Source organism: Caloenas nicobarica, chromosome 1, assembly GCF_036013445.1.
Source record: "Caloenas nicobarica isolate bCalNic1 chromosome 1, bCalNic1.hap1, whole genome shotgun sequence".
NCBI classification, from domain to species: Eukaryota; Metazoa; Chordata; class Aves; order Columbiformes; family Columbidae; genus Caloenas; species Caloenas nicobarica.
The window spans coordinates 151,901,176-151,919,246 of record NC_088245.1 but is presented as its reverse complement, the minus strand read 5'-3'; the positions used below and the strand labels follow the sequence as shown (position 1 = coordinate 151,919,246).

At 36.5% G+C, this 18,071-nt stretch overlaps 1 protein-coding gene across 4 annotated transcripts in view; it reads left to right on the top strand.

The window, feature by feature from the left end:
- The window catches only part of TFDP1 (transcription factor Dp-1), a 46,150-nt gene that overhangs the window by 24,120 nt on the left and 3,959 nt on the right, over positions 1 to 18,071 (top strand). For 3 of the 4 annotated variants that reach the window (XM_065627080.1, XM_065627079.1, XM_065627081.1), the window contains exons 4-11: positions 3,870 to 3,976; positions 8,957 to 9,078; positions 10,329 to 10,494; positions 10,689 to 10,835; positions 14,251 to 14,319; positions 15,625 to 15,776; positions 16,558 to 16,724; positions 17,315 to 17,396. In XM_065627080.1, coding sequence (XP_065483152.1) covers positions 3,870 to 3,976; positions 8,957 to 9,078; positions 10,329 to 10,494; positions 10,689 to 10,835; positions 14,251 to 14,319; positions 15,625 to 15,776; positions 16,558 to 16,724; positions 17,315 to 17,396 — 1,012 coding nt within the window. The remainder of the gene's footprint in view (positions 1 to 3,869; positions 3,977 to 8,956; positions 9,079 to 10,328; positions 10,495 to 10,688; positions 10,836 to 14,250; positions 14,320 to 15,624; positions 15,777 to 16,557; positions 16,725 to 17,314; positions 17,397 to 18,071) is intronic. The other variant, XM_065627082.1, reaches the window with a different exon arrangement.

Sequence of the window (18,071 nt, the reverse complement as noted above, 5' to 3'; positions counted from 1 at the left end):
CAAATTATTAGTAAAATTCCTTTGAGAAACTGAGCTGTCAGTCACTTGCAAAGCTAAGTTAATAGAATTACTTCTGCTTGTATGCTTAAAAAACAAACAGAAAATGCACATGCACTATGAAACCAGAGCACTATGAGCCTTTGATGAAAAATGCAGGTGGATATGAAAAAAATGTTTGCAGAACAGATAAATGAGAAAACAGGAGGATGCACATGGGCAGAGACAAATTGAAAATACCCTTTCTTAAACAAAATACCTCCCTTATTTATTTCTTTTTTTTTCCTACTGTTGAGCAGTTATGCTCTTTCCTGTTTAGTATGATGTCTTTTATAGATTGACTTTGCTTCGAACTGTGAAGTGTATGTTGCTGTTCTCAGTTACATTTGCATTTCCTTGCCCATCCGTTTGTTCTATAGAGACAGACACACCTTGCAGATCCTGTATAGAGCCAAGTTGGTTCCGTTGTATGAATTAACTGTGGCACATCACTACAAGCAGTGTTAATGTAATTAAAAACTTTAAATGGTATGTACTCTTCACACAGATGTTTTAGCTGCAAGATACCTATTTGTATTCATAGAATTGAATTAATAATATACAGATGCTGGAGGCCATCTAATCTAACCTTACAAACAAAGCAGAGCCAGCTTCAAAGCACAAAACCTTCAGTAGTTGAATTTTTCTGTGTATCTCCAGGGAACCTCCTACACAACCTGTTGCTGCGCTTTATCTTACTGTGATTTTTTTATTTCCTCATGTCTGGTTGGAATTTGCTGTGCAGCAACTTGTGACTGTTGCCTCTTTTCCTTTTTTGTGTCCTCTGTCATCTCTATAACTCTCCGTTTGATAGTTGAAGGCAGCGGTAAGATTTCCACAAATAATAACACTTGCTCCACATTAATCTTCTCTTCCGGAGGCTGCACACACCAGCTTCTCCTTATACATCATATGCTTTAGTACCCTGGCAATATTAGTGTCTTTCTGCTGGACTCTCTCCTGTTCATTAATGCTTTTCTTGCACTCTGAGCCCCAAAACTGAAGAGAATAATCAAGGTACAGGTTTAAGAATGTTGGAGTAAAGGGAAATAATAATTGATTGCCATACTGTTCCAAATGCAGCCCAGGATGTGGTTAAGTCTTCCTGAGCCTAGGGGTGTACTTCTGGATCACATTCAACTTGTTGTCTACCTGGATCCCTGGGTCCTTTTCTGCACGTCTGCTTCCTAACCACTCAAACCCTGGCTGACCTCTGCTGTTGCCTGAAGTTACACTATCACAAGTGCAAGATTTTTGCATTTGTCTTTGACTGCGTAAAAGTTTTAAAGAAACTATACAATCACATAAAAAGTTCTTTTTAAACATACCAGAAGAATGAAGTCTCTGAGTACATCTGAAGAGTAGATACATGATCACGATGATTAGGGAAAGTTTTACGGCAATACTGTTCTTTATTAAGTTGTCCTATTGAAGTATTGCTAGCAGTTGTGGTCTTGGGAAAAAATTGATAACGTGAAAGGTTAGAAGTCATTGTGGCCAGAGAATTATCTACCTGTGAATTCTTAAAGGACCTAGCAATAGTATTTGTGTCCTACTAACTCAGTGTATGTATAATTCATATAGTACCGGAAGGATAGAAAGCAACATGCCCTGCACCAATTTTTGAATGACTTGGATAACTGCAGATGAGTAAGTCAGACTTGTGTTGGGCAAATCAGTTGACTGCATAACAAAGAAGTAGTAGACATATGGATAAATGTGATAATGGGCAGAAGTTAACAAGGTATTTCTAGAGGGAGGGGAAAAAGGGAAGTTATGAAGTTATGTCTTTTCAAAGTCATGCTTTGAAAGAGTCAACAACCACGTGGATAAGGGTTATCTAATCAGCATGATGTCCTTGGATTTCTTAAAAGTAACAACAAAAAACCTTGATTATCAAGGTCCTTAATCAGCCTGTTAAAGAAACTATGGTCTCATAGAATGGGACGGTCCTCCCATGAGTTAATAATTGATGAAAACCAAACGAGATACAATAAGGACCCCAAATGAGCTATTAGCACTCCAGAAAGATCTTGAAGTCACTGTAGGTTGTATTACAAAAATGTGGTATTGATATTTGGTAGGGAACAAGCAGACTGAATTTTGATAATTATTTGGAAAAGAACAGGTAATAAAATAGAAAATGTGCTATGGAGTTATACAAGAACATTGCATTCCTTGTCATGAATAATGTGTCCATCCCTGTCCCCTGCAAAAATAAAGGGTGAGAGGATAAAAACCATGTGAAGTAAGGAAAGGTGGTCAAATAGATGAAGCTACTTAACCTTGGAAAGTGGTTACAACTCTTATTTTATATTGGAAACATAATCTTCATATTGCTTTGCTGTTTTCCAATCATGGAGGAGGAGGTCAAAAAAGACCTGTTGACCTCCAGGAAGCTGTGAAGAAGATACACAAGCACTTATAACCAGGGTAGTTTAGGTCACTTTACTGAATTCTGTGGAGAGGAAGCACACACATAAACAGGCTGTGATAGTGGTAGGTGTACCTGAAGGAACAGTAAGGCATAACAGACTTATGTTATGGACTAAATAGCTACTGACTTTCAGAAAGAGCACTGGAAAGTTGGTTAATAGTGGAAGAATGACAGGCTACTGCATCCAGTTCGGTGGGCTGAGGAAGGGTTCTCGTGTGAAGCTATCAGTTTGATGTGGTGTAGTAATAGCAGCTAGGAGATACAGGCCTTTTGGAAAGCAAGGGCTTAAACAAGATTTGAATTGTTCCAAACTTTATCTGTAGACTACCTGAATGCATAAGAGGAGTGGTAGGCCATTAGGGCCATTCCTGATACAACCATTGAACAAATGCTTTCTTATTGCTTCTGTATTGGATAATGGGAGAAAGGAAGAGGAATAGGAGTAATGCCAAGTCCTTCTACCCCCTTTGGCTCCTTTAAAAGTGAGCTGAAAGAATGAACTGTTACACCTTTTAACTAACAACCAGTTGACAACTGTTTCAGCAAAATACATGTCTCTGGTATTTAAAGACTTGTTTGTTCCATTATTCTTTTTCTGTAGTCCGTCTTTGTTTCTTTGTTGCTTCTTTTCTGGTTTTGTTTTGGTTTGGTTTTTTTGGTTTTTTGGGGGTTTTTTTTAAGCTATGGCATGGAGCATGAAATTGCTGGAGGATATCTGGCTTGAATATTTTTGTAGTTGAAGTTTTGTTTTATGTGGCTTAAGACTTGCTTACCTATCAGTGGTGATTGTGAATGGCTCATGAACATTGAGAGAGCAGCTTTCCCTGCAGGGTTGGACTACTGTGTTCATGTATTTTGCTTGGCTATTGGATTCTTGAAGACTTGTTCCTTAATTTCCTGCCTTCAGCTGGGAGGGGGCACTTAGAGCAAAGCTGGAAATATTCTCTTGGAAAAGCCTGTGCTAATCAAATTTTATCTCCTGTAGACCAGCATGCTTCAAAAGGGTATGTCATATGCTGGAGTGTTGCGTATGTTTTTCAGGGGGTGTGGGAAAATATTTCAGTAATCACAAAGGATAAGGATAGGAGGGGATTATACTTTCTGTCTGTTACCTCTAAAACCCTGTTTTGAGAGAAAAATTGGGAGTACAAGGAATTAAAACAAGTTCGTACTAGACAATTGGCCTATAAGGTTAAACAGGACAAAGTTTGAGAGAACATAATTTAATTTTAGTTTCTTTTTTAGCTTCAAATGTGTAAATGATACATTTATATTGATTCTCTGTGCAGTTCAGAGCTAGTTTCTGTTAATACACGTTGGTAGTATAGATGAAACTGGAATTGCTAAAATAATACAACGTGGCTGACCTGAAGCTATCTACTTCTATTTGTTTTAGGAGTTGTTTCTCTACTGGCTGTTCATCCTTCTACAGTAAATACCCTTGGAAAACAGCTCCTGCCAAAAACATTCGGACAGTCTAATGTCAACATTGCACAACAAGTGGTAAGGAGACTTTGTGGGTTTTTTATTGCTTTTACTATTGTGTACACATACTGTAAAGTCTGACTTGTAGCTTGATAGTCTGTATCACTTGTCATGGGCAGATAATCTAAGCTTCTTTCTAATTTTAATAGACTTATGTTAAAACAGATGTTCTTTTGCTTAAAGAAATGCAAAGATGACTGTCAAATCAACATGCAGATACCGGAATATTCAGGTGGCTTTTTCTTCTGCTAGTCTTGCCACTTAAAAACACTGTCTCTTTCAGGTTCTGCTTTGAAATCTGGCATAGGGAAAAGTAAATGAAGTCCATTAGCACTTTTTTGTTGAGATTGAAGTTAGGTGAAACAAAATTGAAAACAGGGCTACATTTCTTAGTGGTTAATTTAGATATCCTTTTGCATAAACACTTACTGTGATCTTGAAATTAGAGGTTTCAAAGAGTCTAGTGCAATGGATAATACATAGTTTGCAAGAAGTCACATTTATAGTGATCAAAATGAAAATTTGGTGATCTGAGAAGAGTTGGTCTCAATTAATCTTCTGGAAAAGCAACCGAAATGGCATATCTAATATTTGGGTTTCTTGATAGGAAAGCAGTTTCCATCTGCGTTTCCCAACTCTAAGATCTAAGGAGTGTTTTATAACTGTGGCTACCTGGAATCTGTAAACCATACCACTTTAACTGCACAAAGATTGTGACGGTCTAGTCCCTCTGTAGTAGACGCTATATCTGTATGACTGCTTCTTAGCTCTATTTCGACACTGTTACCATGCTCAGATAGCTGCTCTGGTATAGCTGTCAGTTTGAAGAGGGAAACAAAGACAACAAAAATCTGCAAACCTCCTCCTCTCTTCTTAATTGAATTGCAGATCCAGTATCACTATGTCTAAGTCTTGAGCTTCACATAGTTTGAAGAGACTGAGACAGACTGAAGATTATTGAATAATGAAATGTCTGTATAATTGCAGATCATTCACTCTGCTTTATTTCCAGCAGTGGTGGTGAATTAACTACTTCCAGCAGCCACTTTGAAGTTAGAGTGTAGCAAAATGAGTTTAACTGAGTGAAATTACTCCTTCATTAGGCAGTGTTCTATCAATACATTTCCAAACAAGGAAATTCAGACAATTTAGGCGTTCTTTTAATTTAAAAAGAGTAACCAGCAGTAGGAGGAGAATGTTTTAACTATAGATCATAGGCCATAATGGCATAGAGGGGCGGGTCCCTTCTGGGAATTATTTTGAGACTGTGTACATGCTTGAGTTTAATATTGAAAATGAAATATTCCTCCAGGTAACCTGCAAAATCTTTAAGTACCAAAACCACACAATAATAATTAAATTACAGATTATCTGATGATGCCTTTTTAGACTTTCAACAATGTTTATGTACATATAAATTATTGTGCCTGCCGTTACAAGTTTAAATTGATGAGTCCTCATCTATATACTCTATGATTAATTTTACATGGTAATGTTATTTGAATATGAGCCAGCAGCATGCTCAGGTGGCCAAAAAGGCCAACAGCATGTGGAGAAATAGTGTGGCCAGCAGGACTAGAGAAGTGATCGTCCCCCTGTACTCGGTGCTGATGAGGATGCACCTCGAAGTCTGTGTTGTTCAGTTTTGGGCCCTTCACTATAGAAAAGACACTGAGGTGCTGGAGTGAGTTCAGAGAAGGGCAACAAAGCTGGTGAGGGGTCTGGAGCACAAGTCTGATGAGGAGCAGCTGAGGGAACTGGGGCTGTTCAGCCTGGAGAAAAGGAGGCTGAGGGGGAGACCTTATCACTCTCTGCAGCCACCTGAAAGGAGGTTGTAGCATGGAGGGAGTTGGTCTCTTCTCCCAGTGACAGGACAAGAAGAAATGGCCTCAAGTTGTGCCAGGGGAGGTTGGATATTAGGAAAATTTTCTTCCTGGAAAGTGTTGTCAGGCATTGGAACAGGCTGCCCAGGGAAGTGGTGGAGTCACCATCCCTGCAGGTGTCACTTAGAGACATGGTTTGGCAGTGTTAGGCTAACAGTTGCATTTGATGATCTTAAAGGTCTTTTCTAAACTAAACAATTCTTTCATTTTAAATATGATTCTGAAATAATAGCTACTCTTAATGGTGGTTTTGTTAGTATGATTACTGTGAGAAATTCAAGTTTGCAGTCATTATTTTTTTAGCACTTTTAGGTTTTATTCTTAACATTTTAGCAATGATTTATTTGTGAAATAAAGGGCATGTCTCAGAATATTTGTATTGGCCATTATTAGTACAAAATCAGATGCTTAGTTGTATGTAACTAAAGGGATGGAGGTTTTATTTTGTGTAAATATAGAGAGAAAATTTGGGTAAATTTCGGTTGACATTAGAATTCTGAAGGATAGCAATAACTATATTAAAAAAACCCTCTAGAACCTTGAAAATTAAGAGGATATGAATTTTCTGCCAGTGAGCAAATTACTCTTGGGGGGAGCAGAGTTGAGGAGCTGACTTGTGACCCTGCTCAACTTTCTAACCTTTGAGTGGTAAAACAAGTTTTTTAATACTGAAGTACCTAATTTTCTGAGCTGGTGTGCTTTGCTCGGGTAGTCTGATTTCTGAATACTGTCCCTATATAAGTTTTTCTGTGGAGTACAGTGGGGTGGACTCTGTGGATTGTCTTGCTGTTCTTCTCTGTTGTCCTGATCTTACTCTTAAGGAGCTAACTGTAATCTTGTTTCGCTTCTGCAATGAGGAAAATTTAGAGAAACAACAGACGCTTCTTTTTCTGTTTTTGCTCCTCCCTCTTCCCCTTCACCATTCCCTCTGTTTTTGCTAAAACCATCCTCTAATTCTATCTGTAAGGTTTTGTTTTAGGATGTTCCTGGTGACTTGATACTGGTTAACTATTTATATTAATGCCCTTTTCATTCAAAGTCAGGGTTGTTTATGAACTTGTAAGTAAAAGTTATGGGCATTAACATTTCTATTAAAGAGCAAATAATACTAAGTAATTCCTTAGAAAATTCTTCTAGACCTTAAGGTCTTCCTTAATAGTGATGCATTAAAGCATGTAGTTCTGGCTAGTTTGCAGACTTTTGTGAGTTAGAATGGGAACACAGAGCAGGTTTTGAATGTATTAAACAGACTTCACGTTTCCGCTCTAGAACCGAGCCTGTGAATTTGTACAACTTTCCATTTATTCCTTTGTACGGTTGAGTATTTCAGGACACAACTGAGTGCAGTACATGTCCAGGGCTTAGTGCTGCCAAATGGTTTTTCTCCCAGCTTTAATTCCACCCCCTCTCCTGTACTGGCTTGGCTTTCATTTTACTACACAGTCATACAGATTCTAAATGTGGCAGCAGAGTGATGGTGGGGCTGTTTGTGGAGTTGGGAAGCTAGAGAACAGAGTAGGACCCTCTAATTTTAGCCTCTGCAAGCAAGATGTTGAATCATCTCTTCAGTCCTCTGTAGCTGCATCCTAGAGAATAAAAACTGGCAAACAGCTTTCCTCTGTCCTCTGTATTGTCTACATTACTTGAATAGCAAACGCGTGGTTTTTGCAGTCTTTTGAGACCAGTCAATAGCAGAACTGATAGTATTTTTTTTCATTAGGAAAAAGTGAGCTGGTTCACATACGTCCTGTGCTTGTTTGGCATCCCTTATCCTCATTCTGTTTCCCACAATCAAAATTTTTGGTTATGGGAAGTAGTAGGGGAGATCAATTGACTTTACATAAGAATCAGAAACATTTTGAGTATGGAAGTAAGCTACTGCGAAGGGGAGGAGGACCTAAGATTTTCCAGCTGTCAGGAGTGGATGTAACAGACTTGTATGTTAACTACTCAGAAAGGTGGCATCATATAAAAAGACAGTATTTGCAAAGAAATATAGCTGTTGATTTCAGCTGCCTGGAAGGACAAACAAACATCTAATAGTCACTAGACTGCCTCTTGCATTCTACATGTAAGGGTTATGCGAATTTTAGCTCATTTTAACTTTCATACATAAAATGGTTCATTTTGGGTTTTCATTTTTTTTCTTTTATTCTTGTTGAGACAAAATTATTGAAGCTAGCCTGAGGAAGAAACTTAGCCTTTCGTTGGTGAGGCATAATGTGGCTGCAGGAAAATATAGGAAGCTTGTAGGTCATTATGAGTGTAGGTTGATTTGATGTTTGTTTCACTTACCTGATGTCAGGGATGCAACCTACTGTTTTCTGGTGGGAAGTACATGTACCCTCAAAAAGTAGGCATATCTTTCTGCAAAACAAACCTGTACAGTATCATTTTGTTTTCCTAAATACTCATTCTCTAGAAAGTTGCATTTATAACATTTCAGAGGTTAAAAAAAGTCATCTATAAAAGTGGGAGTTCTGCTTCAGCTGGTTTCACAGATCAGGAGAGCATGGCTCTGTGTATGAATCAGCGTGTGTATTACTTACAATCAAATTAGCACATCTTCAGGACTACTTACCTGTAAGCTGGAACACCGTGTTCAGCTGAATGTGTGCTCCTAACATGTTTCAAATGGGATAGTTCTGCCTAAATTGGTCTCACTGCAGTGATAAAGAAAGTTGACCCTTACTCTTCCTCACCTCTAACATACTTGTATTTTCGTTTTGACTGTGCAGTAATAGAGACTAACTGCAGGAAAGAATTTGGCCTTTTTATTTACTCTTTTTTTTCTTTTTTTTCTTTTTTGGAGGGTAGGTATGTATGCGCTTTGATCTTGTCTAAGTTAGTGTAGGACAGTACTAAGAAATCCAGCAAGCATGAAAAGCTCACTTAAGAAGAATAAATATAAATGCTTATTACTTAGGTAGTGCTCTTAACTACATAGTATGTTATCTGAAGGTTTTTATGCTAGTGTGTATAAAATTAATGCATCTAATAAAGTAGGTAGACAAGCATTATCCATGTCTGGGTAATGCATAATTTGAATAATGCAGCATCTAGATATCTTTGAATACTCATAGTCATTTTCTAAATAATTTTATCTTTATTGTAGGTTATTGGTACACCTCAGAGACCTTCAGCGCCAAATACTATCCTGGTAGGAAGTCCACATACACCTAACACACATTTTGTATCACAGAACCAGACTGCAGATTCTTCGCCGTGGTCTGCTGGGTGAGCAAAATAAAAGTTGCAAAGGATTAATTGTTTTAAGTGTTCGTTGTGATAGTGTATGTACTCTTCAGGCTAGCAGTGTGAGAGACACGGTCTATTTACCTTTCCATCAAGAACACGTCAACATGAAAGTATACTGTACTAAAACCAGGCATAGTCACACAAGAATGAATGCGCCCTCATTTGTCATAAAAACAACTAGAATATTTCCTGTAAACACTGATGGATAATCTCACGTTACTTACCGTTAGAGAATTTAGCTTCTAAAATACACAGGAATTCATCTGACTTGATTTAGGTTTTAATTTGGCATTTCTGGTTTTTTTGATATATTTCCAAAAAATAAAGAACATTTCAGATTGAACAAATGTATCCCGAAGTATCATTTGAAATAAGAATGTAGTTCTTACTGGAAAAAAGTATTAGATGCAATTAATGCATTTTTTTTGTTTCTTTTCTCATGCAAGCTTTTTTTTAAGGGTCCCTTGTTAAATGTAGTTGCTTTAAAACGAAATTTATCATCAGTATCTTGTTAACATAAATAGATTTCTACCTTGGAATTATACAGTGAAATGAGATGTAGAGAATTGAGAGGTTCCATCATTGATACTAATTTTGTTCATACTTACATTTTTCCTCAAGTTACAGGGAACTTTTTATTTGAAAGATAAGCAGAAAACTACTATACTTGTATCTGTTAAAACTTTGTTACAACTTCACATACTGTATAACTGCAAATCGGTGTTTTAGTAGTAGTGTAAAGTTTAATGCGTTTAACCAGTATAAGACTCTGTTCAGTGATTATTGAATTTAAGTGAAACAGTGCTTAATGAATCTGATTTTTTGTGGTCAAACTAGATGGGCAATTTAAATAAAACAAACACAACAAAAATCTCCAAAAACATTATTTTCTGTAATTCACTTTTCATAGTTTGGTATCTAACCCCCCATACCTCTTGTCTTGAAGACTGGAAGGTTTTATATACTGACTTCTTCAAGGAATATCCCTATTGTTAACTTATTATCTGCTAGTGGAGCTAGCAGAGTTGCCAAAAAGATGCATTTGTACTGTGTTTCAGCATCAAGATGTTAGAATTGTTAATTATGGGGAAAATTACAGGGGAAAGGGGAGAGATGCAGAACAAAAGGGAAGGCTTGGTTTTTGCAGCAGTGTGCTTGTATTTGAAAAAGAGACATTAAATATTCCAGAGTTCAAATCTTCTTAAAATATATATTATACGTATATTTAGGAAGCGGAACAAAAAAGGAGAGAAGAATGGCAAGGGTTTACGTCATTTCTCTATGAAGGTTTGTGAGAAGGTACAAAGAAAAGGAACCACCTCATACAATGAGGTGGCAGACGAGTTGGTTGCAGAATTCAGTACCACTGATAATCACATTTCACCAAATGAATCAGTAAGTATATGGGAGGTCAATGACATGTGAACTGAATGGGGGAAGAGAAATTTCTTTTGAGACTCTTGTATTTCTTTCCTACTGCTAAATGAAACAGTTCAGACACTACCTGAGTTTAGCCATTTACTGTAATATGTTTATTTTCAAATATTTTTGTCACAGGTATGTTTTTGATTAATGCACTATGTCTACAGCAGGCCTATGACCAGAAGAACATTAGACGACGTGTCTATGATGCCTTAAATGTCCTTATGGCCATGAACATTATCTCTAAGGAGAAGAAGGAAATCAAATGGATTGGTCTACCTACTAACTCGGCTCAGGAATGTCAGAATTTAGAGGTATATGTATTAGGAAACTCACAATGGCTTTGTGTTTGAGTAAATGTTGATAGCTTTTATATGTTCTGATCCAACATGGGCATGTGGTCTGAGAGAGCAAGGTAGAATAGCGTAATCCCTTTTGAGTTTTTTGAAATTTTATTTGTATTTACAGAACACACATTTAAACTTCCAGATTGCTTGAATATATGAATTCTTCTGTGTAAAAAATACAGCTCTGCCACAGCTTTTAGAGTCCACATGAAATGGTTCTGTTCTGAGTGGAAGTCAATCAGACTGAAGATGAATGAATATTTCCAACATTGCAATAGTGGTGCTTCAAGAGTCAGGAAGATGGTTTTCTCTAAATGCCAAATACATCTGTGATGATAGATGCTGCATGTAGATCAGCATATATATGCAGCACTCCTTCTTTGTTGCTGTAGGTCATATGTATTTTTGACATTTGTCTTACATGAACACATCAAGCTTTTTTACTGCATGGCTTAGGTAAGAAGTAAAATGTTTTATACTGAAAGGCATTAATGAGTTCTGGACAGCTTTTTTTTTTTTAATGAGAATCCTGAGATTTGCAGGATAAAAAAAGTTACCGAGGTTTACTCAAGTCAATTCACTTTACCAGAATAGAATGAGACTTTGTATTTGTTATTAATAAGTCTACATTCCCTTCAGCAGCACTGAAAAAATAAGTGTAGAACGTGACAAATTGGAAAGAAAAAAAAAATTGGAATCTTATCTACAAAGAGCTAATTCTGTGGAGATTTTTGTTTGATAGTGATAATTGATTTTTCAGTTAGTACTGTAATTGCCATCTAAATGAAGAAAATATAGAGCAGCGAATCAATATGATTTCTAATGAATTATTTATCATCCTGAGTGAAATTTATTAGTTAAGGTAAGAGGGGTAAGTGGGGCACAAATAATAGGATGAGTATAGAGGGTGAAGTTGACAGTGCTGTGTGCTCAACCAGCTAGCTGGGGGGCTTTTGAAAGCAGATCTCTTTGGATCTGCCTCACAAAGTGTGGTATTGCCAGTAATGTTGGAGCAAGAGAAAAAGAAGCGTGGCTCATTCAGCTGGGTTTGATGCCATGACTGATAATAACTGAAGTAAAAAAAGCAACTTAAAATGTAATAATGCACAGTGAAGGTTCATGTGTTTAAGATGGGAACAATGGGAACTTCTGATGTCAAAGTGCAAACTTGTTGACTGGATGTCACAAGAGGAGGAAAGAGTTCTGTTAACCATTGAATAATTGAGCCACAAGTGTGATATAATGATGAAAATAGCAAAAATCCTAGCATGTGTTGAGCTTGCTTGAAGAAATTGCAGGATCCCTCTTTTTCCCCATTATTGCTTCATGAGTATTCTACCTCCTATTTCCGCAAGCTCTATTGGCATTTAAATTTTTAGTGACATTCCTTGACAAGTTTTGCAATAAGATTCTTTTTAATGAGTTTGTGGAGGCTAATGTTTAATTTGTGAAATTGTCAAGTGTAATAAACTTTTTACTATTCCATTTAATATTGCGTAGCTTTGCACTTAAGCTGTTGAAAAATCAAGCCAAATAATTTATAAGGGAACATAGGAGTTTGAGGTGTTCACCATCAAGTATTTAGTATTTTAAGTCTTTTTTTAAACTTGTACTTTGTGTGTAAATTAGAATATTAGATTTGGTAAAGTATGTCCCGATAATGCAAAAAAAAGAGTGTGGGGCAATTAATAAGGTCTATATCTTGAAGTAATAGAGAAAGCAACATGGTTTACGTGTATGTGATAGGAAAATATCTTATTTGAGTCATGTCAAGTTTTTTGTGGGAGATGGTTATTTGACTTAGTTTCTAATGCTAACTTATAAGAACAGGTTCTACCTTTTTTTTAATATGATATAACATCACATCTTTCAGCAGCTTTTTCAACTATGTACACCTCTGGGTTTCTTTCACGGAAAACAAATAGAAAACTGCATTCACGTGAATTTCTAATTCCAGTCGTTTTCTTGTTAGTTGCATATTTTTAGGACCTAAGAGCAAAAGTTGATGTTCAGACTAGCAGTCTTTCTATCCAGTATCTTGCCTGACAGTAGGAGTTACCTAGGAAGGATTCTAAGATTAGAGAAGGTATTTAGTGTTGTTTTCTCCTGGAACTAGTGGTTCAGGCGTAACCTGAGACAGATACAGTATCCTTCTGTTTAATAGCCCTCAATTAATTTTTCTTCCACAAATATTTACTTCATACAAAGTTTGTTTGTAACGTTGAGTCTTTTGTGACAGCGAGTTTCAGGTGCATGATGAACTTCTCATGAAATACCTTTCATTTGTTTTTGAACATACTGTATTTAGTTGATAACCTCAGATTTTTTTTCTAATTGGAATTGATAGCGACCTGCTTATTCCTTCCTGACTTTCTCTTATTCATGATTTTACAGATATCTCCCATGTTGTCTCTGATTAGTTCATTCTCCTTTCTGTAGGGTCCATACAAGTGAATAATGAATAAAATAGGAATCTGCTCTGTACCATTGATTATCCTGATTGCTCTTTTATGTGGTCTTTTTGAAATAGGAACACCAGCCCTACAGAATTCAAGGTGTAAACGTTCTGGATTCATATACTGATGTAGTGATAATTTCTGTTTTGTTCTCTGTTCCTTGCCTAATAATTCTTTTTTTTTTTTGCTGCTGCTGTGTTGTGCTGAGCTGATGGTTTTTGTAGATACTGTAATTTAAGATCTCTACTAAATGTAATTTCCTTTCTAAAATTTGCATGAATGGCATTATGTTTTCTCACACATACTACATCACCTTTACCAAAATTAATTGTGATGATGTCATCACTCAATGTTACAAGACACTTCTAGTGTGCTTTGTGGTGAGCTCTGTTTTTACTATGCTAGATAACCCAGCATTTTCAGCAGATTCCGTCACCTTGCTGTTCATTCCATTATTCTAATTCTCTATAATTTGAATAATAGTATGTATTTAATACTATGGGGACTTAACCTTTGGCTCCATAGCAGCTTCATTTCTTTAAGCATCTTTGGTGGATCTTCTCCAATACTTCCAGTATCAATACACTACATCAAGTGGATCCCTGTGGTCCACATGCTCTTGCCTCCTTGAGACAACTTGGATAATTCTTTGAGATGTAACTTGTTTGCAAAGATGTTTTTACACTCTCCCCAATATATTATACTTTATTCCCCAGTGTTCTAATTCTGCTCTTTGTTAGAGTAGTAGTAGTACTGATGTGAGACTTGGTCGTTAGATCTCTAAATTATCTGCAGAAACCTTAATGATTGACGTCATACTTCCTACCTCCAGTTCTCTGGTATTGAAATGATTTTAAGGGGAGAAAATACTGATACAAAATGGTATTTAAAACCAACAAACTAACCAATCCTTTTTCTGTCTTAAGGTGGAGAAACAGAGAAGACTTGAAAGAATAAAGCAAAAACAGTCTCAACTACAAGAACTCATTCTACAGGTACAGTCAAGGTACTCTTGTCTATAGGGCAAGGTAACTTATATCTGTATTCCTGTTGATTTATCCCAGTAAGTGATGGGAAACTTCTAAGACTCGAGGTGAATTTCCGGATGTGTATACAGTTTTAATTTAGCACTGTAGTTGAGCTGTTACTGTGCTGTTGGCCATTGCTATTTGGGAAGCCAGCAACATTCCATGAGTTATGATTAATTCTTTTGTAATTTCAAGTGTGTTTAAATAGGATTTATGCTGACAGAAGCTGTAATTCACACCATACCCTCTGAATTGTCCAATCCAGTTCTTGTATCTAGAAAGTTTTTCTATGTTAGAGTCCACAGATAAAATTATGTGACTGTGGAAGTCATCTCATAATGCTCTGTGTCTTGCCTTTCTTGGACATTGTTGTCCCTGCTGTCTAGGTGACTTAACTGCTGTGAAACAGTCACTGAACTCCTTCCCTGATGACCCCTAGCACACTGGGAGAAGCAGCAGTGTATCCCCTAAGTCACTGTGCTGCTGGTTCACCGGAATGTGTCCCTTAGTAGTTGCATTACCTATGCAGGAGGGATGAGAATCTCAGGGAGAGTATGCAGACAGAAAGTACAGCTGTGGGACAGCAATCTCAACAGCTCCCTGATTTTCATTATCCTCTATGTTGGCTCTGGATTTGATTCTATGAGAAGAAGAATACTCTTTCTTAGTTTGATGGCTTACTGTAAGATTTATAACTTGAGTTTTTATAGTTAGCTTGAGTTTTTAGTTCTTACACTAGCTAATCTTTAAACTATGAATATTTCATTCCGAAAAGCAGTTTTCATAACATGAGAGTATCTAAGTCACTAATCTTAGCTGAGTAATTCAGGTACCTAATTTCAGACATTAACTGGTTTTTAGCACATAATTTCAGCAAAAATACAGTATTAATTATTCGTCTGTTCTTGTGGAGTGCAGTAGCTAGCAGGGGATAGTAAAGAGAGTGGAAGAAGGATACTATAAGAACATTATTTTTCCAATCGTTGTTATCTCTTCCTTATGTCAAAGACCTGTATAAGGAACTGTCCTGATGTAGTTATTAGAATGGGCATTTTTTTTTCTCAGTTAAGTTTTACTGTATTGTATTTTTCAATACCACCATTTGTGTCTGTTCTTGCATCTTAACATGCAGGAATATGGTGAACACTCTCTCTCGTTTTCTGCGTTTACTTGCCACGACCATTGCTGATATTCTTTATCTGAGGGATTTTTTTGTTTACAGGATTTTTAAAGGTTTAATTAATGCTTTCATATCACTGTTGCTTTTTCTAGCAAATTGCCTTCAAGAACCTCGTTCAGCGAAACCGTCAGGCAGAACAACAGGCAAATCGACCGCCACCTTCCAACTCTGTCATCCATTTGCCATTTATCATTGTGAACACCAGCAAGAAGACAGTGATTGACTGCAGTATTTCAAATGACAAGTGAGTTAACAGAGTTTTCTGTTTGTTGTTTAGTACAGCTATGAGTTTTACATCCATGCCGATGCGTTCATCTAGATTTGTTAAAAGGAAATACAAGTAAGTTTATTTGTGCCTTTTGTAGATTGAGAATATGCATTTCAGACAGGTAAAACTTAGTCATGTTGAATAGAAACACAGTTTTGTAGAGCTTTTTAATAAATAGAATAATTGTGTTCACATTTAATAACTTATATAAGACTTACTGACTAGAGATGTTAAAAGCAACATAAGGCAGCTCTGCTGAAATTTTGTGTTGTACTTCAGGAAGCACTGTTTTCCTTTGGCTTTGACATGATGAAATGCAGCCAGCAGAATTGAAAATGGTTTTGCTTTCAGAACTGCTGTTCTGTACTTTTGGTTCAAAAAGCTAGGGTTTTCATCTGTGAAGTAAACGCTGAATTTAGTAGTGGTTGCTACTTGCACTATTGGCTTACTAATAAAAGTTTAAAAACGTTTTTAAAAATTACACAGTAGACAGAGGAGTGGGATTAAAGAAATGATTAGCAAACATGCAACACGTTTAATTAAAAATCTGTATCTGTTAAATCTGTTAATGACTTACATAGTGTGTATAATTGCAGTTTTAGTTGCTTGCTATCAAATACATACATTTTGAAAAATTTGATTGCTTAATGTGATATGTCACTAGCACTTTGTATCAAGCTTTTGAAATGCTGTGATTCCTGAAACTGGAAAAGTAGTTGAAGTGATTGAAGCTAATTGAGATGCTTTTCCTCTCCAGGTTTGAATATCTATTTAATTTTGACAATACTTTTGAAATTCATGATGATATAGAAGTACTAAAACGAATGGGAATGGCTTGTGGGCTAGAATCTGGAAGCTGTTCAGCAGAGGACCTAAAAATTGCAAGAAGTTTGGTTCCCAAAGCTCTGGAACCATATGTGACAGGTTAGTTACTCCAAGTAGAGTTGTTTTATTTTCCTGCTTAATACGGGACTAAGGAAAAAGATGAAAATATCTAAGATCAGTTAATTTCCCCTGGTTTGCGGTGAATATTTCTAACAGATTCTCAAATAGATGGGATTTTTAGTCTAGCTTAGGGAACAAATAACAGAGATTCATAGAGGATGGGCTGTTGCTCTTCCCAGAACCACATTTTGCGTTAGCCCATACAAGTAGATACTTGCAGTGTGTAATTTTTTTAAGAGGACAGCATTTATAGTTGATCCACCTGCAAAGGCAAACAGTAGGAAACGCAAACACGGTCATGGCTTCATTTTATGTTGGTTTATAATTTTCATTATATGAGAATACTGAAGACATCAAAATAAAATGTTTTTTTAATGTGCTTTGAAGTTTTTGCTGTTATGCTAGCTTCTTGGGTTTTAGTTACTCTGTTTTGGATATAGTACATCAATATGTTTTGTTGTTTTGGTAGCAAGACTCCTTTTCTGGGTTTTAAAAGGATTCAGCGTTTCCACTTAATTAGATGAGCGTGTTTTGAAGTATTCTTGAAATAAGTCTTGTTTGTTTTACAGAAATGGCTCAGGGATCAATCAGCAGTGTATATGTCACATCTTCGTCAGGTTCTGCATCAAATGGCACAAGATTTTCAGCCAGGTGAGATGAAATTATCCATTAGTTTTTAAAATCTGATCATCAAAGAAATTTAATCAGAGACTGAATACTTCATGAAACAAGTTCTGTTCTGATTAAATGGGGTGTGGATATGTGTTTAAGTTTATCCTCAGACATCGCTTTTACTTGAGTACTGCTGGTTCTTGCTGGTGTCATTAAAAAATATTTTTCTGTATAGTGGAAAAGAAATAGATCAGACTAGTGTTAATCTTGACTGTATTATTTTTGTTCAGTTTTGAATTTGTGACAAGAAAACAGATACTTCCCCAAAGATGAAATGGGGGCAAGATTCTCTCTTGGTCATTAGTGTCTAACTTAAAACCAGATTTTGGTCTTTGGGTTTTAAACAGCATCAGAAGCTGGTAGAGCGATAAACCCTAACTTTCATTGAACGTTGTGTGTGGACAGTGTAATTTCTGAACTTAACTACTATTTTTGTCTTGCTATACAGGACAGTTTTCCTTGTGTAGTCACTACTTGCTAGCTTTTTGCTGGTGTGTTAATCAACAAGATGTCCTTCTGTGAGCTCTCCTAAGCTGTGAAATGAGTCAAATATCATTGAAATATTTAACATTGTTAACAAATATTCAAGTGGAGCAAGCTGATAGCTGAACAAATTATCTGCAAAAGTGTGCGTTTTCTACCAGTTGTTTTTGT